General features: G+C 40.0%; 1 protein-coding gene across 1 annotated transcript; it reads left to right on the top strand.

The window, feature by feature from the left end:
* The first annotated feature begins 615 nt into the window (after positions 1-615).
* DLAT (dihydrolipoamide S-acetyltransferase) lies at positions 616-24958 on the top strand. The gene is made up of 14 exons (XM_082661176.1): positions 616-937; positions 1374-1475; positions 2181-2305; positions 2451-2604; positions 5297-5423; positions 7482-7669; positions 8777-8930; positions 14756-14823; positions 16246-16338; positions 16701-16808; positions 17373-17488; positions 21675-21837; positions 22833-22969; positions 23532-24958. Exons 1-14 carry the CDS (start codon positions 659-661, stop codon positions 23659-23661), a joined length of 1944 nt encoding a protein of 647 aa, XP_082517302.1. The 5' UTR covers positions 616-658; the 3' UTR covers positions 23662-24958.
* Positions 24959-24975: the final 17 nt, after the last annotated feature.

Here is a 24975-nt window from a genome sequence, read left to right as displayed (position 1 = left end):
AAATTAAATCTTTGTAACCCAGTACAGCCTGCGCGGAGCGAAGCCCCAAACCTGGTGGCGGTTGGGTCCGTTGAGGCTGCGAGCGCATCCGGCGAGCACAGTGACGCGCCCTCTGGCAGTTCTCTGCCGGAGCGCCTAGACCCGCCCCTCGGCCGCAGGCTCTCCGCGCCCGGCCGGTCCTCGAGACCCTTCCCATTCTTTACTCAAAACGGGGCCACGCCCCTCAGCCCACCTCTGACCACTCTGCCTGTATCAGCCCCGCTCTCGCCACCTTTTTAGGCCCCTCCCTTTCGGCCGTGCCCTACACAGCGCTTAGGTGAAGTCCTCCTCTGAGATGCGGCCACCACTGCGAGCCCACCACCTGCCACTCCTCTCCACGTCTAATTCTTCCAGACTCGGCGTGCGGAAGCTCCGCTGGAACGCCCCTGCCACTCGTGGCTCCACAGTACCCGCCCTGGGCCACCCTCTTCCCGACACCCGGGAGAAAGACCGTACGTTCTACACGTTTCTGGTCCACGGAGGGTGTAAGGCGAATCTTTGGAGCCCGTTTTACGACAACTTGCGGCCGCGCGGTGCGGCTGACGGCAACGACGCGCTGCTCTTGGAGAGGTCACTTCGGAGACGGCGCTGGCTTTGGGGTGTGGGGGTCAGCGGCAGTATGTGGCGCGTCTGTGCGCGACAGGCCCAGAATGCAGCCCCAAGGGCAGGATTTGGGGCTCGGTGGACGGCCTTGCGGGAGGAGCCGGGAGCTCGGTGCGTGACCCCGCAGGCTGGCTCGGCTCCGGCTCGTTGCTGCAGCAGGACCACAGGGTATGGCAGGCTCCGGGCACTCTGCGGCTGGAGCCCCAGCTCCTGGGCCACACCGCGGAATCGCGTCTTGCTGCAGCTTTGGGGACCTCCTGGGCGCCGCTGGTATAGTCTCCCCCCGCATCAGAAGGTGAGCCCCATACCTGTCCTTCGCGGGACCCCGTTGTCCTTCATGGGATCCTTCCTCAGAGGCCTCAGTCAGTGATCCTCCATTCCCCTCCAAGTATACTGCGTGTCAGTGTCCCTTCTCCATTACCCAGCTTTGCTGTAGCTCTTGAGCTTCCTTCTCCTGACCTATTCCATTGAAGAGCGCCAAGCCTGGGGCGGTATGTGGAACGTCTGCTGAGTACAAGCTGTGAGACCCACGCAGGCCTGTGGAGCGGGAAGCCTGTCCTTCTGGTGGAGAGCTTCTGGTGGCAGGAACCCCCTTTATATCCCCAGTGCCCACTGTGTGTTGGGACTCAAACTCTTTGTGTTAAATTGTAGTGACTTGAGTGAAGCGTTAAACCAGAATGAGAGTTAGGTAGCTCTTTGTAAATTTTGTATTTCTCCTTTGTCTTCTCCAGGTTCCATTGCCCTCTCTTTCCCCCACAATGCAGGCAGGCACCATAGCCCGCTGGGAGAAAAAGGAAGGGGAAAAAATCAGTGAGGGTGAATTAATTGCAGAGGTAAGTTGTTTTAAAATATGGAAATGAGTTAGAAGGGACCGGCTTAGCTAAACTGAGCATTAACTTCCTGAGTGAGTAGTTATCCCTTTTGCTTAAGAAACTTTTAGATGTTTTTTACAACTTGATATTAGAGAAGGTTGGTTAGCTAAATAAGTTAGCAGCAGCTAGCCAAACTGATTTTTAGCTAAGATATTTTTAATAGTAATTCTTTCAAACCTGTGATAGAGGCTTTATTTTCTTGTGACTGTTGAACTGTATGATTTTTTTTAAATTGAAGTATAGTTGATTTACAATGTTGTGTTAACTTCTGCTGTACAGCAAAATGATTCCGTTATACATATATATACATTTTTAAAAAATATTCTTTTCCATTATGGTTTGTCACGGGAAACTGAATAAAGTTCCCTTGTTGGACCTTGTTGTTATCCATTCTATGTAATAGTTTGCATCTGCTAACCCCGAACTCCCACTCCATTCCCCTCCCGCCCCATAACCACAAGTCTGTTCTCTGTGTCTGTGAGTCCATTTCCGTTCTGTAGATAAGTTCATCTGTGTCATATTTTAGATTCCACATATAAGTGATAGCGTGTGGTATTTTTCTTTTTCTTTCTGACTTACTGCACTTTGAACTGTATGATTTTAGACACAAGCTAATAAACTTCATACTGGCAGCAGAAGTCTAAGCTCCTGCTTTTGTGTTAAAAGGTTGAAACTGATAAAGCTACTGTTGGATTTGAGAGCCTGGAGGAGTGTTACATGGCAAAGATACTTGTTGCTGAAGGTACCAGAGATGTTCCAATTGGAGCAATCATCTGTATCACAGTTGAAAAGTGAGTAGTACCATGGCAATCTGTGGAACTTAGATGCTCAAGTGGAGTATTTTAACCCAGAATTGAGAAGTTAGTTAAAGGCTTCTAAGACTACTGAATCCACTTTATAACCCCCTTATACTTATGCATTCTTTCTCTTCCTTAGACCTGAAGATATTGAGGCCTTTAAAAATTATACACTGGACTCTTCAGCAGCACCTACCCCACAAGCAGCCCCAGCACCAACCCCTGCTGCCACTGCTCCGTCACCTGCGCCTCCCGCTCAGGCTCCTGGTAGCTCATATCCTCCTCACATGCAGGTGAGGCTCAGCCTCTGGGTGTTTGCTCTAGAAAATTTATTATTCATTTATTATTTTTCATAGGTGGCTCTCACATCCTGGGAACTGGCATTAAATATGGCTAGTTTTTGTCATTTGAAAGTAAATAGAGGTTTAAACATGCAAATTGACAACTTTTATTCCTGGTGGTTATTTCCAGGTGTGTGAACTTGGCTAGTTCTTTTAACCTTTCACAGCCTCAGTGTAGCAGATAGGATAATGTTTGGTACTTCTCATTCAAGAACATCTTGTTAGATTTTGAGGATGATTTGTACTTATACTACTCCCTGTATAAACAAGAGTTTTTAGTAGGCCCCAAGTACTGTCTGTTGAATGAAAGTTCCCAATTGGTGTTTTTCCTTGACATGTGGTATTCTATTTTCTAAGAGTAAGTGAAGTAGTCCAGTAGTATTAATAAAAGACTGAACTAAAATAAAGAATAAGTGTCAAATAGACATATATAATAACATTGCAACAAAGCTGAAGGTGGTAAATATAGTCACTGTTGATTCTATTAACTAAATCAGTTTATAAGAAGCTAATTAGTTTATTAGATATTAAGATTATCCCATCTATATTTGTGTTTCAGATACTGGAAATGGATAAAAGCCAGCTGCACTTTTTCTAAAGGATTAAGACTAGAACTTTCCTTCACTTAGTTTATTTGTAGAAATTTTTGTATAGGAATAATTTTCTCCTTTGGACATCATGTTCTATTCCATGGTCTTTTTTTTTTTCCTATAAATTTATTTATTTATTTATTTATGGCTGCATTGGGTCTTTGTTGCTGTGCACGGGCTTTCTCTAGTTGCGGCGAGGGGAGGCTACTCTTCGTTGAGGTGTGCAGGTTTCTCATTGTGTTGGCTTCTCTTGTTGCGGGCCCTGGAGTGCGTGGGCTTCAGTAGTTGTGGCACATGGACTCAGTAGTTGTGGCTCGCGGGGGTCTAGCGCACAGACTCAGTAGTTGTGGCGCACGGGCTTAGTTGCTTCGCGGCATGTGGGATCTTCCCAGACCAGGGCTCGAACCCGTGTCTCCTGCATTGGCAGGCGGATTCTTAACCACTGCGCCACCAGGGAAGTCCTCCATGGTCTTTTATTAACATTCACTCATTATAAAGTTTTGCCTGGTGGTCAGTTCACGCATTTATCTCATCCTGTTCTGCAAATTCTGTCTCACTACACAAGACAGTACATTTCTCTATAATTTATGTCTTTGGCTTTTTGTGAACGTTTTAGGGTTCTGTCTTAATTATCCTTTAAGATACAGTATAGAGATTATTGGATCCACTAATTTTTAAGAAGTAGATGAAGATGAGGGACTTCCCTAGTGGTCCAGTGGTTAAGACTCTACGCTCCCAATGCAGGGGGCCCGGGTTCGATCTCTGGTCAGGGAACTAAAAAAAGATTCTGCAGGTTGTAATGAAGATCCTGCACGCAGCTACGAAGGTCCCGAGTGCCACAACTAAGTCCCGGTGTTGGTAGGTAGGTAGGTAGATAGATAAGATAGGTAATTCTGACCAAGAAAAGCATTTTAAAAATTTTCTAATTAGAGTTCTAAGTTTTGTTTTACTCCCCCCCTCACCTTCCTGAGACATCATCAATTGAAATGATTTTTCTCTCAGCATAATCCTGTTGTTAATTAGAGGGCTTCGCTGGTGGTGCAGTGGTTGAGAGTCTGCCTGCTGATGCAGGGGACTCAGGTTCGTGCCCCGGTCTGGGAAGATCCCACATGCTGCGGAGCGGCTGGGCCTGTGAGTCATGGCCGCTGAGCCTGCGCATCCGGAGCCTGTGCTCCGCAACGGGAGAGGCCACAGTGGTGAGAGGCCTGCGTGCCGCAAAAAAACAAAACAAAACAAAACAAAAAAAACCTAAAAGATAGCAAAGAAAACCCATAATGAGTAAGCATCCAAATTCAGTGGACATACAAGCTGTATAAATAAGAAAGCAATTTTAAATTTAGATCAGCCAATCTGATGTTTAGATTTTACTGGGGTGGAAGTGACTATTGTAAGAGCAGTTTGTTCATTTGTTCATTCATTCATTCATTTTTTTTTTGCTGTACCGTGTGACATGTGGGATCTTAGTTTCCCGACCAGGGGATCGAACCCGTGCCCCTGCATCGGGAGTGCAGGATCTTAACCACTGGACCGCCAGGGAAGTCCCAAACAGTTCTTAATAAGAGTTTTTTTTATCTTGAAAAAGTATCTGGGAAGTTTGGGAGAATTTCAGTTTCCCCTGAGTGAAGAGATAGATGCCAATACAGCACACAGTAAAATTTTAGTGGAAAGTCTGGACTAAGGTCATTCTGTGAAAATGAAAAACTGTAGCTTAATCTAAGTGTTAAGAAAGACAAAAAGATGTTCTGTGCTTAGATATTTATTGAGGAATTAATTTTTAGTAAGAACTCCTTCCCATCTGCCCATTGTTTTTACGTTCGGAGGGTGGAAAAGTATTTCGAAGGTGGGTCAGAGTATCGCTGGTACTATAAAAGCTTGAGATTTGAAAGATTCACGTGTAGGGACACTTGAGGCAGTGGGCTTTTACTGCTGTGGGGGCATGGGAATTTGGATGGTCACAGTCACTATCATTCCATAAAACTGTTCGCTGGCCTTAGTTCCACTGTGTCCACAGCTTCCTAGTATTACACAGTAATAAAATGTGTTTGTTTCTACAGGTGCTTCTTCCTGCCCTCTCTCCCACCATGACCATGGGCACAGTTCAGAGATGGGAAAAAAAAGTGGGTGAGAAGCTAAGTGAAGGAGATTTATTGGCAGAGATAGAGACTGACAAGGCCACTATAGGTGAGATTTCTTCAGCTCTTAATGGTTGAGGCACTGAGTTTTCCAATGAGGGAAGAGGATTGCCGTCCTATCCTATAATGAGTGAGTGATAACATGAAAAATTTTAATTCTTGGGATTCATTTCCTGGAACAGAATATTTCATAACAAAAGTGTGCATAGTTGGATTTGTCAGTACCATACTGTAGTCTCATTGGATCAAGGATATGTCAGCTTAGGGATTATTTTTAGGCCAGAGTTTGCTTATTTATTAGCCTTATCATTGTCTAAACTGGGCAAGGGGGAAAAAGAAGAAACAGGAGAAAATAACATCAAAGGCAGGAAAATACCAAAAAATTTCAGATGACTTTGAGGGAAGACTTGAAAGCAGGGCTTAGATTGTTTTCATAGTTTGAGAATGAGTGATGGAATGTATGTATTACCTGTTCAGATATCATATCACATTTCCTTTTATTCCCTCTCTGATTTATTTTTATGCTTAGAACCAAACCCATATAGATAATCATATTTGTCATACCATGTATAGATATTTGTATTCTCTTTTTTTTTTTTTTGCGGTACGCGGGCCTCTCGCTGTTGTGGCCTCTCCAGTTGCGGAGCACAGGCTCCGCACGCGCAGACTCAGCAGCCATGGCTCACGGGCCCAGCCGCTCTGTGGCATGTGGGATCTTCCCAGACCGGGGCATGAACCCGTGTCCCCTGCATCGGCAGGCGGACTCTCAACCACTGCGACACCAGAGAAGCCCTAGATATTTGTAGATAAATGTATTTCCTGTCCAGTTCTCAGAGATGCAGTAGGAGATTCTGGGCGTCCTCTGTAGTGGTTGTTTTCAGATTTTGTTATTCAAACCCTTGATGGCACGTTGAGGCAAAGGAGAACTTAAGGAGCAGCACTCTACTGTTCCGTGCCCGCTGCCCCACTTCCACCAGGACACCTCCTTTTTATCTTTCTGCATATTGCGGTTCCTCCCATAAGATTTTATTAGAAGAAAGGATTCTGTTTGTTGAAAAGAGAGAAACAAACAAAAAAACCCTGGCAAAAATAGATCTGCTTTGCATTTTAACTTGAATACCAATGTTGCTGTAGAGACTAGTATTCTAAAGACTCTGGTCACTAGAGAAGTATTACCTTGGTCAAACTCTTTAAACTCTATTGTGGTCTTGGAGTCTTTTTTTTTTATACATGTCTTGTATATTAATTCTCAACTGGGATATGGAAGGATTCATCAAAGATGTGTTTGTCAGGGAGAGGCACAACGCCACAGAAAGCCAAGATCTGGAAGGCAAAGTTGTCCTCTCCAATGGGTTCTTTTAGTTTTACTTTCGGAACTCTTCATATTTGAGTTCCTTGTAAGAAGAGCATAGCTGGGAATTCCCTGGCGGTCCAGTGGTTAGGACTCCATGCTTCACTCCCGAGGGCCTGAGTTCAATCCCTGGTGGGGGAACTAAGATCCCGCAAGGCGTGTGGCCAGAAAAAGAAAAGAAAAGCAGTAACTGAATAAAGTCAACACCACAGAATCTCTAGTTATGCTGTATTTCTTCATAATGAAATAGTTGGTGTAATACCAAGCATGACCTCTCAAAAAGTTCCAAAGATGCTTTTAGGGGTGTAATCCCATGTCACTATCAACTATAGTAGGTCTTTTAATTTAACCATGTGGTTCTGATCTTTAGCAGTACAACTGATGCCATCTTGGAGTCTTGTGGGTCTGCAAGGGGCTGCCCCTGGGGATGTTTTAAAGAAAACGTTCAGAACTAACCCCTGTGTAATCTCTTATAGTTTTATTTAACAGATATTTATTTAGTATTTACTTTGTGCCAGGTACTGTTTCTAAATACTTGGAAAATGTTCACTTAATTTTTGTAATATCCCCGTGAGGTAGGTACTATTGTCATTCCCATTTTGTAGGTAAAGAGGCTGAGACACAGAGAGGCTAAATAGCTTGCAAAAGGTTATATAGCTACTTTGAAGAAGAACTTTTTACTTAAAACTGTGCTTTGAGTTTGGTAGAATAGTGGAGTCCTTTAAGTTCCATAATGGTTTTTTCTTTCTATTTAAGGTTTTGAAGTACAGGAAGAAGGTTACCTAGCAAAAATCCTGATCCCTGAAGGTACAAGAGACGTCCCTCTAGGAACCCCACTCTGTATCATTGTAGAAAAAGAGGCAGATATACCAGCATTTGCTGACTATCGGCCAACTGAAGTAACTGATTTAAAACCACCAGCACCACCACCTACCCCATCCCCGGTAGGTATGCTTCTAGAATTGAGGGAACACTTAAACCTTATTCATCTCTAAATTAAGGGATTAAAGTAGATGATATTCTAGGTTCCTACCAGCTCTAAGATTCTATGAATAAGGAAGGAGATAGTTAACATTTGTGGAGACCTACACAGGGTGTGGCACTGCACCATTCACATAATGGTCAATAGTTTGATTTGTATAGCTTTTTTTTTTTCCTGGTGTCTTGAGTACTGCTGAGAACAAAGCTGAGGTGACATGTTCTTTTTCTGCTTTAGGTGTAGATATATATATATATACACATATATATATATATGTATATATACATACATACATACATACATGGAAGGTAATGCTTTGTCACCCATTTTCTGTAGAATTTGTAGTTTTTGTCATTGTCAATCCTCTTGGTATTAACATATAGCAGGTCAAGCTTATATTTGTAATACATTGGAACCTTCACGTAAATGGCTTATTTTGCATAGAATTTAGTCTGTCTCTATGCACTGTATACTATATACCTGTAACATGAACTTGTATGAATTCCAGGCATCAGTAACGCTATAATGAAGCTTCTGCAGGTGTAGAATCATGTGAGTTTAGATGAGGTACACAGTTCTGTCAGAGAAAACTTGATTTCTGACTGCCGTACATATATGGGGAGCTGGCAAGTAGTTGTAGTGTTTTATTTTTTAATGTGTTTCAACATGGAACCTTCCAGAATAATTTATTATTTTGGAATTAGGTTAAGTAAAAACAAAAGCCATGTAGGTGATATAAGAGAATGAGAATAAAGAAGGGACAAGTGATTAAAGTGAAGAAAGGCTATAAGGATGTTATATACTGGTTACCAAAATTAAATTCCATGCCTCTCTTTGTTAATCATGGAGTTAGAGAATTTGACTTTGTTCTGTCTTTGACATAAAATAATGTTATTCTATTCATATTGCTGTATTATGTTGGTTAAGCAGGAAAAATGTGCATTTGATATTTGGAAAAAAAGATGAAAGTTATTTAATTAAAATAGGTTTGACTAAATAAACTATAAACTCTTAAATCTTTCAGACCAATCTTTGCAGTGGTGAATTAACAATCTGTAACTTTTTTCAAAAGGCAGCCCCTGTTCCTCCAACTCCCCAACCTGTAGCCCCTACACCTTCAGCCACCCGCCCAGCTACTCCTGCTGGACCAAAGGGAAGGTTGTTTGTTAGCCCTCTCGCAAAGAAGCTGGCAACAGAGAAAGGGATTGACCTTACACAAGTAAAAGGTAAGTCTGTTTCTATGGAGTGGGGTTTTACTAAAATTTAGTAGAGTTTCTTCCTTAGGACCAGAGGGTACAACTGTATATAGTCATCTTATCTGCGATAGTCGGGGGGAGGATGAGGGAGGGAAATATCTCCTTTGGTGCCACCACAGAGTAGGAAAATTTACTGTGCTTTGTTTAGTCTGTCTAAGATCTACCTATATAATTTATATCTTTTTTTCCTTCCCTGTTAACGGGAACTGCTTAATTGTTGGTGAAAGTATGATGTGTTTGTTCAGCAGAGTTGGGTTATGGTACTTGATTGTATAATAAGAAATATGTATTAGTGCCAGGCTGATTGAATGTAGTAATACACAGAACAAAACATGAAGTTGGGGTGATTTGAAGTGACTTAAAATAATAAAGTTCATACAAAACTGAACTAATGCCCCTTGAGGGCAAAGGAAAATGTCTTACCTATCTTTTCCTCCCCAGAGAGATAGTGTAGCTTAGTGATAAGAGCATGGGGTCTTGAATCAGACCATCTAGGGTTTAATCCTGGCTTTATCATTTTCTGTGTAATATGTCTTTTGATGAATTACTTTAATCCATCTGTTTTTCCATCTGTAAAACTAGATAATAGTTTACATTAAAACAGGTGAAGTGCTTAGAACAGTATCTAGAATGTAATAAGTACTCAGTACATATTAGTTTTGTTCACATTATTACTATTATTGGCTGGCATTTAAATGTTTTAAGCTAAAATTTAATGTAAGGTAATTAATATACTTTGGAAAAGGGGGGAAATTACTATTCCTGGAACATGGTTTGATGGCTGATACTATGTGCTAGTCTTTTAATTACCAGATTTAATTTGCATAACATTTATTGAAGTAAGAATTATCATTTCCCATTTTTTTATTGTCCAGCTATGAGCACTCATCAGTGGTTATCATCTGTCTGCAATCTGTTGTTTTTATGGTTAGAAAGCAAGCCAATCCCCAAAGGCACAAGAATAGAATGTTATCGCTGTTTTACTTCAGAGGATTCTTGTAATATTGGAAGACCCTTTTTTCACCTTAATATTATTTCACTAGTGTATTGCCATTCTTTATGTACATGTGATTAGAATCAGGGACAGCAATTTAAATTGGAATACATTTTAAGGGGAGGAGGGACTAGGTTAATTATTATATCTGAAGAATTTAGACAAGTAAACAAGGACCATTTATTAGATATTTAGCAATATTGACTGCCTTAGGAGAGATTTGAGTGGAAAAATCTCAATATTCTTATCATGCAGTTAGAGTTAAGTGATTCATTTATTTAGACAAATATTCATTGAGTATTGTTTATGTTTCCAACACTTGTTCATAAGACAGACAAGATTCCAGTTTCAGATGCTCGTATTACCAACAATAAAGAATTAAATGGACAGGGAGTTATAGCATAGTAGTTAAGAGTATTGGCTTTGGAGCTGGAGTGCTTGGATTTAAAACCCAGCTCTGTCGAACACTAGGTGTGTTACCTTTTGTGTCTCAGTTTCTTCATTTGTATATAAAAATAATAACTTATAGCTTGTTGGGATTAAATAAGTTAATAAACAGTGCCCGTACATAGAAAGCATTAGCTATGATGATAGCATTAGCTATGATGATAATAACTTATTAAATAAGATGATTTGAATGCTAAGAAAGAAATAAACCAAGTGATATACTAGTGAGTAACAGGGTGAATATAGGTGTAGTCATGACTGCTTTTGGACGGGGTGGTTGGAGGTGGTCTTTTTGATGAGATGACATTTGATCTGACCTGAAAGATGAGTCAGCTATGAGCCAACCATGTGAAAAACTGGAGGAAAACCATTTTTGGGCAAAGACCAGCTTGAAGTGGAAAGAGCTTGGCATGTTTGAGGAACAGAAAGGAGGCCAGTGTTAATGGAGCATAGTGAGCAAATGATCTAGTGGTAGGAGATGAGGTCAGAAAGAAACTCGGGGGTGAGAACATAAAGGATTTTACAGGTTATGATAGTATTTGAATTTTATTTAAAGTACAGTAGGAAGCCATTGAAAGATTAATATGAGGAAGTGGCATAAAATGATTTATATTTTTAAAAGATCATTTTGGCTGCTCTGTGCAAATGGATTAAATGAAAGCCAAGGCACCTGTTAAGATGCTGTTGCTGGAGCTGATGATGGTGGCTTACACAAGGGTGGTGAGAGTAGAAATGAAAAGAAATGGACAGCTTCAACATGCACTTCTGCCATAGAATCAACAGAACTTAGTCAGGGATTGGATATGGGGACTCGACAACAGCAACTTCAAAAGAAATGCGCAGTGGACGCTGGTCTGGACAGCTTGAAAAATGAAAAGTGGATGAAGAAGTGGAGATAACATTGTGGACAACTTATTCAAGAACATTTGCTGTGAAGGAAGGCATAGAAATAGAAATGTAGCTTTTGGGAGCATTTGGGCTCAAGAGAGAGCTTTTGAAAATGAGTGATAGTAGAACAGGTCTAGTGTAGAGTTTCTCAGCTGTGGCACTGTTGACATTTTTGACCAGGTAATTCTTTGTTGGCAGGGTGGCAGCTGGTGTCCTGTGCATTGTAGCATGTTTAGCAACATCCTTGGCTTTTACCTGCTACATGGTAGTAGCATACCCCACTTGGGACAACCAAAAATATTTTCAAACATTGCCAGATGCCCCCTTGGGGGCAAAATTGCCCTGGCTGAGAACCAGTGGTCTAATAGAAAGGGATAAATTGGTGATGTAGAAAAGGAGAAAGAGCAGAATAATTTGGCAAGGTACAAAGTTTTTGAGAATGTAAGAGGGGATGGGATTGGTTTGGGGTAGGAATTAGGACAGTTTGTCTACTTTTATAGGAGAGAGGAGAATATGGGGTAGGTTTATAGGTTTGTTGGTAGCACATGAGGAGAGTACCTCTCTGGTTCCTGCTATTTGATCAGTAACATATAAAGGGAGGGGGTAGTTCCCTGGTGGTCTGGCGGTTAGGATTCGGTGCTTTCACTGCTGTGGCCTGGGTTCAGTCCGGGTTAGGGAACTGAGATCCCACACGCAGCCAAAAAAATTAAAAAAGTATAAGGTGAGGGGATCTGCTGGAGAGTTAGTGTGGGAAGGTCTGAGATTAGAGAGATTGTGAAATAGTGTTCTCAGAGACAGGGAAAGTGAATTCAAGGGAAACAATTTAATTTCTGGATAGTTTTGTGTGTCTATTTTAGTTTTGTGCCTCTGAATTTATAGTACAGTCATTCAGCTAGGTGTGTACTTTTCCCCCCAGCAATATTAAGCTACTCTGGTGCTGGCACTGAGAAGGCATATGTTTTAGAGTTTGACCAGGGAGTGATTATAACAGTGATCCATAGAGTGTAGGCTGGGTAAGGAGGAAGTGAAGACAGGAGGCTTGACAACATGATGAGAGCAGAGGAATTAGTGGAGTGGAAGAAATTTTGCATTAGGGGGAGTAAGTGGCCTGAAATAAGTGAGCTGAGAGGATCAGTGGTTGGTGTTTTATGACACCACCTCTGATACTAAATGTAATTTTCTTTCCACACCAGCAATCAGTTCTCTACACCACATGAGCATCCAACAATTCAATCCTATTCTGACACTCTGCAGAGTTAGCATCAGACTCCACACGTTTTTGTTTTTGTTTTAAATTATTTATTTTTGGCCGCGTTGGGTCTTCGTTGCTGCGTACAGGCTTTCCCTAGTTGTGGCGAGCGGGGGTTACTCTTCGTTGTGGTGTGCGGGCTTCTCATTGCGGCGGCTTCTCTTGTTGCAGAGCACAGACTCTAGGCACGTGGGCTTCAGTAGTTGTGGCTCGCGGGCTGTAGAGCGCAGGCTCAGTAGTTGTGGCGCACAGGCTTAGTTGCTCCATGGCATGTGGGATCTTCCTGGACCAGGGCTCGAACCCGTGTCCCCTGCATTGGCAGGCGGATTCTTAACTGCTGCGCCACCAGGGAAGTTCCGAGACGCCACAGGTTTAAAGGCTCAGTCCCACAAGTCTGCCCCCACTTGAGATGCCAGTCCTGAGGATCACCCATACTTCTGACACACTGGCTATAAACCAGGAATTCCCAAGACCCCCTCCTCGGGTTTGATAATTCACTAGAATGACTCACAGAACTCAGGAAAGCACATTATTTACTATTGCCTGTTTATTATAAAGGATACAACTCAGAACAGTCAAATAGAAGAGATGCATGAGACAAAGTATGGGGAGTGGAGGTTGGTGCTGAGCTTCTGTGCCTCTCTGGGAGCACCCCCCCGCCCCCGGCACATTAATGTGTTCACCAACCCAGAAGCTCTCCAAATCTTGTTGTTCAAGAGTTTTATTTTTATAGGGGTCAATTATTATTTTTATAGGCATCGTTGATTGTATCATTGGCCATTGGTTATTGAACTCAATCTCCAGTCCCACCCCTACCCCTTTCCCCCAGGGACAGATTGCTTACCAAATTTGACCAAAATGTAATCATTTGGGGAGAAACTGTTCTGAAAGCCTAAACCCTGATATTCAGAGTTTGATTTGTCTCAGAGCTACCCATATTATGGTTTATATTTCTTTGATGCAGAGCATTTTCACATCACTGTCCCATTTTATCCTCACAGCATTCCCATGAGTAGGGGCTGGTATGATAATCTGTCCTACAGATGAGACTAAAGACCAGATAAGATTAAGTGACCACAGTCATCTGTCTAGTTTATGTTTGACAACAACCCTACGTTTTTCACTCCTAGTCTAGTGTTCTTCCCTTTATACCATATTGCTTTATGATGGTCTGTTGTGCCTTCTTAGGGAGAGAGACAAAACAATTTCAAAGATTTCAGCTAACTCCTAATAGGAAATTCTTATAGGTGGATGAAACTTAGTATAAGGCAGGTGGTACTGCAGTTTCCTCATCTTGAGGGGCTGCAGTGTCCAGATCAGCCTTGATTGTAAGGGGAGGTTATGGTTTCTGTCTTTTATAAGGAAGGGAATCTAATAGGCATACTGCTGCCTCTGTTCTAGAGCTCCTGGTGAGGATAAACACAATCCTAGCCAACTCAGTTTTCATAATGAAGGAAAGGAGTTGGGACGAACTGCACACAACGAGAATCCTTTTAAAAGTCTGCCTTGGGGGAAGATGAATCAATTTGACCAAATATTTTCTAGAAGTGGGCCAGTGTAAAAGGTATTTTAATAACTAAATTCTGAATCTCCTTAGAATTAAGGTTCAGGATTATCTACTTAGGTGTAATGTTAAACCTAAGAGGTTGTGGATGGGAGGAGGAAAGAAATTGAATGAAAGTAAAATTAAGCCTGTTGAGGGAACTTTGAAGATCTTTCTTCATGTGTAACATGGCACCTTTTTCCTTCATAATCTCTAACACAAGCCAATATAGCGCCTTGGCTACTGTGAGAAAGCTGTGAATAATGGAGACCACATATAGAACGAATGGTTCTAAAGATGAGATCATTGCATTTGAGAGTTATTCATGCTATGTCAGGGTAAAAACAGTTGACTTGCCTGATTTGTCCAAAATAATTGTTATCATATCTGTCGACTCTGTAGCAAGGGAATTGTTTATGAGCAAATGAATGTAGAACCCAAATGAGATATATTCCAGGATTTCAAAAAGGGTGTTTTGGAGCTAACGGAGAGGAGGGCAACAAAAGGTGTTATTTTTAGGGAAAAGTTTAAGGGGCATGATTAAGGCAGTGGCCCCTTTAGAGGGTCTTTGTTAGAGAACCTTTAGGAACTTGCACTTCAGGATCACAGTGCTGATCTCCTTGAGGAATTAGCGGTACGCTGGCATGTGTGTGGTATTCCTGTGTCTCTTCCAGGGACGGGACCAGACGGCAGAATCATCAAGAAGGACGTCGACTCCTTTGTGCCTACTAAAACTGCTCCTGTGAGTTATATTTCGCTTCCTAAATTTTGGTTGCAGTTTGTCCCTGCAGAGTGCTTTGTCCAGCCTGTTAGACCCTTGCATACATTATTTATGAGTGAAATAGCTTAATCAGAACTGTGTTTCTTTTGTCTAATTTCACTGGCTAGTAATAAGTACATATGAATGTGCTGTTATTCATACACAAAAGCAAAGATGATATACCACATTGAAATCCACTCCAAGTTGTTTTTGTTCTTTTTTGAGTAGTGATACTAAATTTTTCCTAACTTATCATCTTATTCAGGCCCTATTTTTTAATTTTTTTTTTTTTTTTTTTTTTTTTTTGGCGGTACGCGAGCCTCTCACTGTTGTGGCCTCTCCCATTGCGGAGCACAGGATCCGGACGCGCAGGCTCAGCGGCCATGGCTCACGAGCCTAGCCGCTCCGCGGCATGTGGTATCTTCCCAGACAGGGGCACGAACCCGTGTCCCCCGCATCAGCAGGTGGACTCTCAACCACTGCGCCACCAGGGAAGCCCCAGGCCCTATTTTTTAAAGCATGCTTGCAAGTTGGTTGGCTAGTGTTTGAGTTTTATGTAGTTAATTAGTTCACAGGGGGATTAAATCCACAGAGCCAACTCCGTTTGATCAGTAAAGGTGCTAAAATAATCAACTATAAGTAAGGAAAATGATTTAGTTATTTAGATGTTTGCTTTAAAATAAAAGATTTGTCTTTCTTTTTTTAAAATAAATTTATTTATTTATTTTTGGTTGCGTTGGGTTTTTGTTGCTGCGTGTGGCGTTTCTCTAGTTGTTGTGAGCAGGGACTACTCTTCGTTGCAGTGCATGGGCTTCTCTTGCTGTGGAGCACGGGCTCTAGGCGTGCGGGCTTCAGTAGTTGTGGCTCGTGGGCTCAGTATTTGTGGCTCACGGGCTCTAGAGCACAGGCTCAGTAGTTGTGGCGCACAGGCTTAGTTGCTCCACGGCATGTGGGATCTTCCTAGACCAGGGCTCGAACCCGTGTCCCCTGCATTGACAGGAGGATTCTTAACCACTGTGCCACCAGGGAAGCCCCTGTCATTGTTTTTTCTTAACAGTATTCAGGAAAATACATTACTTTCTTTGTATTTATCTCTTAATCTTTTCAATTTAGGAATGCTTTGATTGCTTTTCTTGAAGAAAGTTTTGTGAAAACAAAATTATTTTGATATAAACTAGTCATAGAAACATTTAAAACATGATTACCCAATTCTAAGTATGAAAATTAGAAACAAAACTCTTAAACAAGCACAGTCCAAATCGGAGTCCCTTTTGCTCCCTTGGGATAGAAATAGCTGTTTTCCTATAAACCATTTAATTTTCACTTTGCCATCTGTAAAAGAGTCACTAACAGTTGTTCACAGTTGCTTATGCTAAGACTAAGAACTTTTTTACCTCCTTCTAGACTCCAGCAGCTGCTGTGTCTCCCCCGAGTCCAGGAGTGGCGCCGGTTCCTACAGGTGTCTTCACAGATATCCCAATCAGCAACATTCGCCGAGTAAGAGTATTACCATAACTTTTCGACCCAAAGCTGTTGGGGACATCTTTACTCTGATTGTTCAGTTGCATCCACAGTTTGAAACACTAAGAAGAGACTTTTTTAAAATTGGGAACCTTAGATGATTCATTTAATAGGTGTTTGATTTGGCCAATAGAATTCTTGGGATACACAAACACTGTGTTCTGATTAAATACTATTGGAAGGGGCTAAGTTATGGTGCAGTCCTCCATCTTCCAGTTCTAATAATGCTTGAGGTAAGCATTACCAGGGAGCAAGGTAAAGGGGCAAACAGAGCCCTGAATGAGATGAGGTCTCATTTCCACTCAAGATAATTGATTTTTGAATCTCTTTGATTTTAGGTTATTGCACAGCGGTTAATGCAATCTAAGCAAACCATACCTCATTATTACCTTTCTGTTGATGTAAATATGGGAGAAGTTTTATTGGTACGGAAAGAACTTAATAAGGTAAAAGGTCTGGAAATTCTACCTTCATAAATTCTAAAAATCTTGTTTTCCCTCACTGAATATTTACATTTTTGCTCATATATTGTATTTTGTTACAAACGCCAATTGATAATGGAAAAATGGATGTCATCTTAATTTTAACTGACAGAGAGTATCCTGGAGAATTTTCATTTTCTAACCCTTGATTAAAGTTTATGATTAAAGTCGACTTTGCTATGGATCCATTTTAGCCTAACATAGTCACTATGATCCTATGAGACTACTTGAGTCTCTTCTGGTAGGAAATAGTATGTTTACTTTGTGTTTATAGTTAGTACCAAGCACCTACTTAGTGTTTAGTTACTTAGTAACTTATGGGATGCAGCTAAAGCAGTGCTTAGCAGGAAACGTACAGGTGTAATGGTCTACATTAAAATAGATGAAGAAAACCAACTTTTGGTTTCTTTTCATCCTTTCCACCTCAGGACATAGGTATATCCACCCCCTCCCACCTTCTCAAGATTATATGGTTTCAGTCTTTGAGAAGAGAATTTAAGAAACTACTATGGTTCCTTGTCTTTGCAGATGTTAGAAGGGAGAAGCAAAATTTCTGTCAATGACTTCATTATAAAAGCTTCAGCTTTGGCATGTTTAAAAGTTCCTGAAGCAAATTCTTCTTGGCTGGACACAGTTATAAGACAGTAAGTATAACACTTCTGGGGAAGGTATATATATATTCATATATATCCATCAGCAGTGTTTTGTGGGCTGTCTCACGTATAACTAGGAGTATAGGGAGTAAGGAGAAGCAGAAGATGGAGGGGAGATGGCTTCCACAGGCAAGACAATTTGAAAACAACATAAAGCTATTTCTGAGATAATGCCAAATTTAGTTAGTAAAGACTACAGGTTCTTTGAGTTCAGAAAAGGGAGATAAGTGTACAAATATGTATAATTAAGTTGATAATGACTCTCACAAAGCAGGATTGAAATGGTTTTGTTCACCAATGAGTTCTGCTAAACTTTAGTGGGGGCAAAATTGAAAACAAAACCAAAAAAACAGTATTTGTTAATATTATGGTAGCATGTGACTGGCATGGTGCTCTTGGTGTCTTTCACATGTTGTCTCATTTAATCCTTATGACCACGTTATGAGTTAGGTGGTTTTACACATTTTCTAGATGAAGAAACTGAGGCTCAGTAAGTTGAGTCACTCGCTGAGTTAATATGTTAGTAGGTAGCAGAACTGTGATTGGAACCAGGATTCTGACTCAGCCTAGGTTTTTTCTACTATGTAGATGCTTTTATATTATTAATTTAAAATTTTTTACTATAATAGTATGTACATTAGAATATTAATTCATGGCTATGGTGACCTGCTCAACCTTTAATCTGAGGTCCACTCCCAAGAGGCAAACACAGCCTTTAAATTGTTATTTCTTTTGGTATTTACTTTCCTATTTCTAAACATTTTTCTGTTGCCTTTCATCAATTTTTCATTTCATTTACTTTATCAACTGACGTCCTATTAAAGAAGGTTAAGATTTAGCTTTGTTCTACCCTCTCTACAAACACACACACACACACAACCCATCATCCTACCAAATTGATTGTAGCACAAATTTTGGACAAATCAGTATTCAGTGTTAATATCTTTATGACTATGAAAAATTGTTTATGACTAAGGAAGTATAGTATACCATGAATACTGACCTGATTTTAATGATTGCCTAAGAGGGGCTAATTTTTAACTTACTCATCATGAAATCTTTCTGAAACTCCCCAAGAGAACTCTAAACGTGTTTCACAGGACTGAAAAATGGTTTACTGATTCTAATTTTTTCCTTGGTCACCCCACTCTTAGAGAACATCTGAGGGTCTTACTATATTTTTAGAGACTATATTAGCTTTCTGGGGCTGCCATGACAAATTACCACAAAATTTGTGGCTTAACAAAAATTTATTCTCTCCTAGTTCTGAAGGTCAGAAGTGTGCAATCAAGGTGTCGGCAGGACTGTGCTCCCTCCACAGGCTCTCGGGTGGACTCTTGCTTGCATTCTCCAGTTCTGGCGGCTCCAGGCATACCTTGGCTTGTGGCTGCACAGCTCCAACTTCACATGGCCTTCATGTGTCTATGTCTTCTCTTCTGTCTCTTACAAGGACACTTGGCATTGGATTTAGGGCCCACCCAGATAATCTAGGGTGGTCTCATCTCAAGAACTTAATTACATCTGCGAAGACCTTTTTACTAAATAAGGTCACATTAGTAGATTCTGGGATTAAGACATAGACATATCTTTTAGAGCATGGTTATGAACATTTGAGGACAGTTCTTTGTGTTGACATATGTTTTCACTTCTCTTGGGTAGACTCCTTGGAGTGGAATTACTGGGTCATAGGGTAAATTTATGTTTAATCTTTTAGGAATATCTGAAGGAAACACTACGTAGATGAAAGGATGGACATTGCAGGGCAAGTTCTATAAATTATTTATTAATCCTTACCAAATGCCCTTCAATTTGTTCGTCCAGCTATTCAACAAATATTTATTGAACATATACTGTTTGCTGGATTTAGTGGTGAACAAGATAGGAAACACCATCCCTACTGTCTTAGGAGGAAGATTATTGAAAAAATAATATTGTAATGACAAGGTAATTTAATTAAGAAAGAAGTGTTTGCTGTCTGATACCTTGGCCAGAGCCCAGCTACGGTAGTTGCTAAGTGTCACACACTGTATTATTAGAGCAGGTCCCTGTGTTTGCAAGTGATAAAAGCCTGCTGCCTCTGGCGAGCTTGGGCACACTGGGGGGTATGGTCCCCATAATCTCCAAAGAGCTGGAGTTCTTCCTTCATGTGAAGTTTTAACTTTTTCTTTTTTTTTTTTTTAATTGAAGTATAGTTGATTTACAATATTATATTAGTTTTAGGTGTATGGCATAGTGATTCAGTATTTTTGCAGATTATACTCCATTATAAGTTATTACAAGATAATGGCTATAATTCCCTGTGCTATACAATATATCTTTGTTGATTATCTGTTTTATACATGGTAGTTTGTATCTGTTAATGCCATACCCCTAATTTGTCACTCCCCCCTTCCCTCTGTCCTTTGGTAACCACTAGTTTGTTTTCTGTGTTGTATCTGTGAGTTTGTTTCTGTTTTGCATGTGCATCCATTTGTATTATTTTTTACATTCCGCATATAAGATACACAGTATTGGGCTTCCCTGGTGGCGCAGTGGTTGAGAGTCTGCCTGCCGATGCAGGGGACATGGGTTCGTGCCCCGGTCCGGGAGGATCCCACATACCGCGGAGCGGCTGGGCCCGTGAGCCATGGCTGCTGGGCCTGCATGTCCGGAGCCTGTGCTCTGCAACGGGAGAGGCCACAACAGTGAGAGGCCCGCGTAACGCAAAAAAAAAAAAAAAAAAGATACACAGTATTTGTCTTTTTTTGATTTATTTCACTAAGCATAATATTCTCTAAGTCTGTCCACATGGCTGCAGATAGCAGAATTTCTTTCTTTTTTATGGATGAGTAATATTCATGTGTGTGTGTGGGTACTTGGGTTGCTTCCATGTCTTCTTTTTTGGCCATGCATGCAGGATCTTCCCCAACCAGGGAGCCACCCTGAGCCCCCTGCAGTGGAAGCTTGGAGTCTTAACCACTGGACTGCTAGGGAAGTCCCTTCTTCCATGTCTTTAATTAGTATGTTCATTTCTTCCAGATATATTCCCAGGATTGGAATTACTGGATCATATAGTAGTTCTATTTTTAGTTTTCTAAGGAACTTCCATACTCTTTTTCCACAGTGGTTGCACCAATTTGTTGATACATTCTCACCAACAGTATACAAGGGTTCCCTTTTCTCCATATCCTCACCAGCATTTGTTAACTTTTTCTTTATTGCAGATCACTTTAGCAGGGGCCCTTACATAGACGACCCCTAAGGAGACTCTGATACAATTCAGGAGTTTGGGAACTTGGTTGGGGGGGGGAAAGTCATTCTTTTCTACTAACCTTTAACTGAAATTTAGCATTTCCTCCCATTATAAATATAAAGAACAAATCAAAGAGGTATTAATAGTACTTGTGCTGATGACCAAATAAAAATCAAGTTACTTTCGTATCACATTGTAGTTATTGCGGATATCTTAAAATATATTTTTTTCTTATCACTACTTCAAAAGTATAGCCATAATTAGACCTGCTGCAAGATTATTGAGTTAATACAGAAGTGCATATATCACAATTTTGTTTTTTGAATAGTTTGATAACTGAATTTCAATATAGTTTGTTTTGGGGAAAGTTTTTCTGGTAATTTGTGTATTTTGTTTTCTGTGTTTAAAAAATATATATATTCTGAGAAGGGACCCAAATGCAAATGTGCCCCATGGCGTAGAAAGGATTAAGAATCCTACTTTTATGTTTTGAGACAACACCACCACCCTACCACATGAGTACTTCTGTTTCTCCCGCCATGGAGTCCTCTCCCTTCACTCTTTCGTTCATCTGCTCAAGTTCTGCTTGCAGACTCAGCTCCAGCCAGTCCATTTCGTTTCAAAATCTAAGGAGTTCTTTTTAATTCTCACCGATGCTGAACCTTTTTTTCCCCACCTGTACCCATGGTGTTAGTCAAGGAAGATGAGGGGTAGTTAGTGAGTACGTGTGAAACCAACCTACTGACATATCTCTCATTCATTTTTTAAAAGTGCAGGTCTAAGGGAGGCCACAGCAAAATTTAAAAACCAGGAAAGAGCTCTCCCTGGCTGAAAAGTAGCACAAACTGAAGTAAATACCACTATTCTTGGGTAACCTAAAACAAACTCTTAATTAAACATTGTTGATGATTATTGAGGTTTACTTTTCTTTTTCTTTTTAAATAGAAATCACGTTGTTGATATCAGTGTTGCAGTCAGTACCCCTGCAGGACTCATCACACCTATTGTATTTAACGCACACATAAAAGGACTGGAAACCATTGCTAATGATGTTGTTTCTTTAGCAACCAAAGCACGAGAGGGTAAACTACAACCACATGAGTTCCAGGTAAGGTAATAATTATTTATCTTCTGAATGTTATTATGTTATTTTAATGAATTATGTTATTTTAAAATTTGGTATTATGTTTCTATTGCATTTTCTGCCTTTTGATTCTGCCTTGTGTTCTCACTGACACAAGGTCTTGAAAATAAAGAAAAATTGAGTAACCTATCAAAAGCTGAAAATAACACATTTTCAAGTAGTGTGCAAAAGCCACGCAACTGACTTTCGTTCATATTGCTATAGTTGTATGTTTTCAGTAAAGTGTATTCCATTCATTCCTTTTTTCCTTTCGGCTTTATTTATGTATAATTAGCAAATAGGAATTGTAATAGTTAAGGTGTACAACTTGATGTTTTGATATATGTATACACTGTGAAGTGATCATGACAAGCTAATTATCCATCCCCTCATATATTTACCATTTTCCTTTTCTTTTTTATGGTAGTTGAATCCTTTTTTAAAATTCATTTTATTGAAGTATAGTTGATTTACAGTGTTGTGTGAATTTCTACTGTACAGCAGAGTGATTCAGTTATACATGTATATACATTCTTTTTCATATCCTTTTCCATTATGGTTTATCACAGGATATTGAATATAGTTCCCTGTGCTATACAGTAGGACCTTGTTGTTTATCCATTCTATATATAATAGTTTGCATCTACTAATCCCAAACTCCCAATCCATCCCTCCCCCACCCTCTCTCCCCACTTGACAACCACAAGTATGTTCTCCCTGTCTGTGAGTCTTGCTTATGTTTCGTAGAGAAGTTCATTTGTGTCATATTTTAGATTCCGCATATAAGTGATATCATATGGTATTTGTCTTTCTCTAACTTACTTCACTTGGTATGATAATCTCTAGGTCCAATCCATGTTGCTGAGAGTCCTTAAAGTAAAATATTATCTTAAGGTCTTTTCACAAAACATTTGTCATTTTTTTCTAATTTATGTTGACAAGCAGTTACCATGATCTGTTTTTAATCTTTTTTTCTTTAGGGTGGCACTTTTACGATCTCAAATTTAGGAATGTTTGGAATTAAGAACTTTTCTGCTATTATTAACCCACCTCAAGCATGTATTTTGGCAATTGGTGCTTCAGAGGATAGACTGGTTCCAGCAGATAATGAAAAAGGGTAAGTGCCAAAATGGAGAGGGAGTTGTAAACTCACTTTCATTACAATATACCTGTTTTTTTTTTTTTTAATATACCTGTTTTTGAGTCTCAGTTTTTATAATTATTGCCATGGCATATTGGAGCTTCAGTCAACAACTCTTCTTGTTTTACTGTTTGAGATGGGAAGTCTTGTTTACTCTAGGTCAGGGGTCAGCATACTTTTTTCTTAAAGAGCCAGTTAGTAAATTATTTTATGCTTTCTGGGTCATACGGTGGCTATTGCAAATACTCTGCCATTGTGGTGTAAAAGCAGGCATAGGCAATACATAAATGTATTCCAGTAAACCTGTGGGATTTGGTCTGAGGGCTGTTGTTTGCGGACCTGTATCCTCTAGATGGCTGTTTGGTCTGTTTCTTCAAACTGTTAATTTGAGCTAGAGGTGTACAGCCCATGAAGAATAGGTGGAAAATAATGTTACCTGGTTGGGATTATAAGTTAGGTGTTGTCATTTGGGCTGGTTACTAGCTAAAATCTAGTGATTGCTTTCAGAATTCCTAATAATGTTTTTATCTTTTTCTAGATTTGATGTGGCTAGCATGATGTCTGTTACACTCAGTTGCGATCATCGGGTTGTGGATGGAGCAGTTGGAGCCCAGTGGCTTGCTGAGTTTAGAAAGTTCCTTGAAAAACCTATCACCATGTTGTTATAATTAACCCAAGAATTTCTAGACTTTCCCAGGTCACACTGGTTCATTCTTACCAAGATATAAATATGTTATTAAACGGTGGTTCTCTTTTTATTTTAAGGTTGACCAGTTACTTTTGAGTCTGTCCAGATAAGTTATTTGTAATGGGCATTACTGAATTTTTTAAAATGCCAATTACATCCAAATATTGTGCACATTTAATCAATACCAAATTTTAAGCTGTATACTCCTAGTCAGGGGGCATGTGGCTTAGCCCTTTGGTCATAAGGACTTCCACTGGGAAATGTAGAGGTAGAATTGTGGTTCCCTATCGAGACAGGCACATAAAAGTAACCTTGATGAGATCTTGAGGTTTTGAAATTTAATTACCTCAAATGTTTTGTTTAGATTTGAGAAAAAGAGAAGAAGTCGGGAAAATTAGTTCTCTTGGAGAAACGGTTTGAATTGAAGCTTGATTTTGGAACATAAACCTAATTTAAAATTTTCTGTTACATAATCTCAGTTTATCATGGATGGGAAGCATAGAGAACTTCAAGGAAAATAAGTGAAATTTTAAAAGTCAACATTTTCTTAGAACTGTTCCACCAGCTGTTCTTTGTTTATTTTTCTATGAATTCAGAAATGGTTGTTTTCCCCTCTTGAGATGAAGATATAAATATGAGCCAGCTACTTGGTATAAGTGAGAATTTGTGTGGGTATCTGTTTAAACAATTGAAATGTGTCATTCTGAGAGCAGAATTCTATAATTACCTCCAAATAAAAGAATATGCTTATAGAATTTAACAGAGTAAAGTTGTGAAAGTAGAATTTTTCCTCCAAAATTAACTGGTGGTTACTTGCAAGTGAACTTAATTACCAGGATTTATTACTTAAATAACTTTGAAAAGCTATATCAAGTAACTATGGAATTAAGTGTGCATATGTAAACTATGTTTCCTAGTGAGATATGTGCCAAAGTCCATTTATCACCAGGTTCTATCTGAAAAGAAGAGGGGAGAGATACGCTGGTGAACAGTTTGGAGTGATAAAAGATGATGACCAAAACGAAGTGGTTAGTTCTACTTGGATAAAGTGAAAAATGTTAAATGTGTACAAAAAAAGTGTTCTGTGTTTTTCCACCCCAGTGTTGTCTCGTGTAAAATAAGAAAGCCCTAAAATCCTATCGGAGAGAAAAAAATTATTTAGGTTGTTTGCTACCTTATCAACCTAAATTTGTTTTTTCCATTTTGTTACGATTTGCCTTTCTTTGTGGGGGGTGGATGGTGTTGATATTCAGGATAATAAAATTGAATTAGAAACATCACAATTCTAGACTTT

This window comes from Grampus griseus (genome assembly GCF_964374135.1).
Source record: "Grampus griseus genome assembly, chromosome: 8".
NCBI classification, from domain to species: domain Eukaryota; kingdom Metazoa; phylum Chordata; class Mammalia; order Artiodactyla; family Delphinidae; genus Grampus; species Grampus griseus.
The sequence above is the reverse complement of the archived record's forward strand: the minus strand, read 5'-3'. Positions and strand labels throughout refer to the sequence as shown.

Coding starts and splice junctions, on each gene's coding strand:
- DLAT (XM_082661176.1), top strand. CDS start 659: ATGTGGCGCGTCTGTGCGCGACAGGCCCAGAATGCAGCCCCAAGGGCA. Junction 5,424..7,481: donor GACTGACAAGGCCACTATAG/GTGAGATTTCTT, acceptor TTTCTATTTAAG/GTTTTGAAGTACAGGAAGAA. Junction 16,339..16,700: donor CAATCAGCAACATTCGCCGA/GTAAGAGTATTA, acceptor CTTTGATTTTAG/GTTATTGCACAGCGGTTAAT.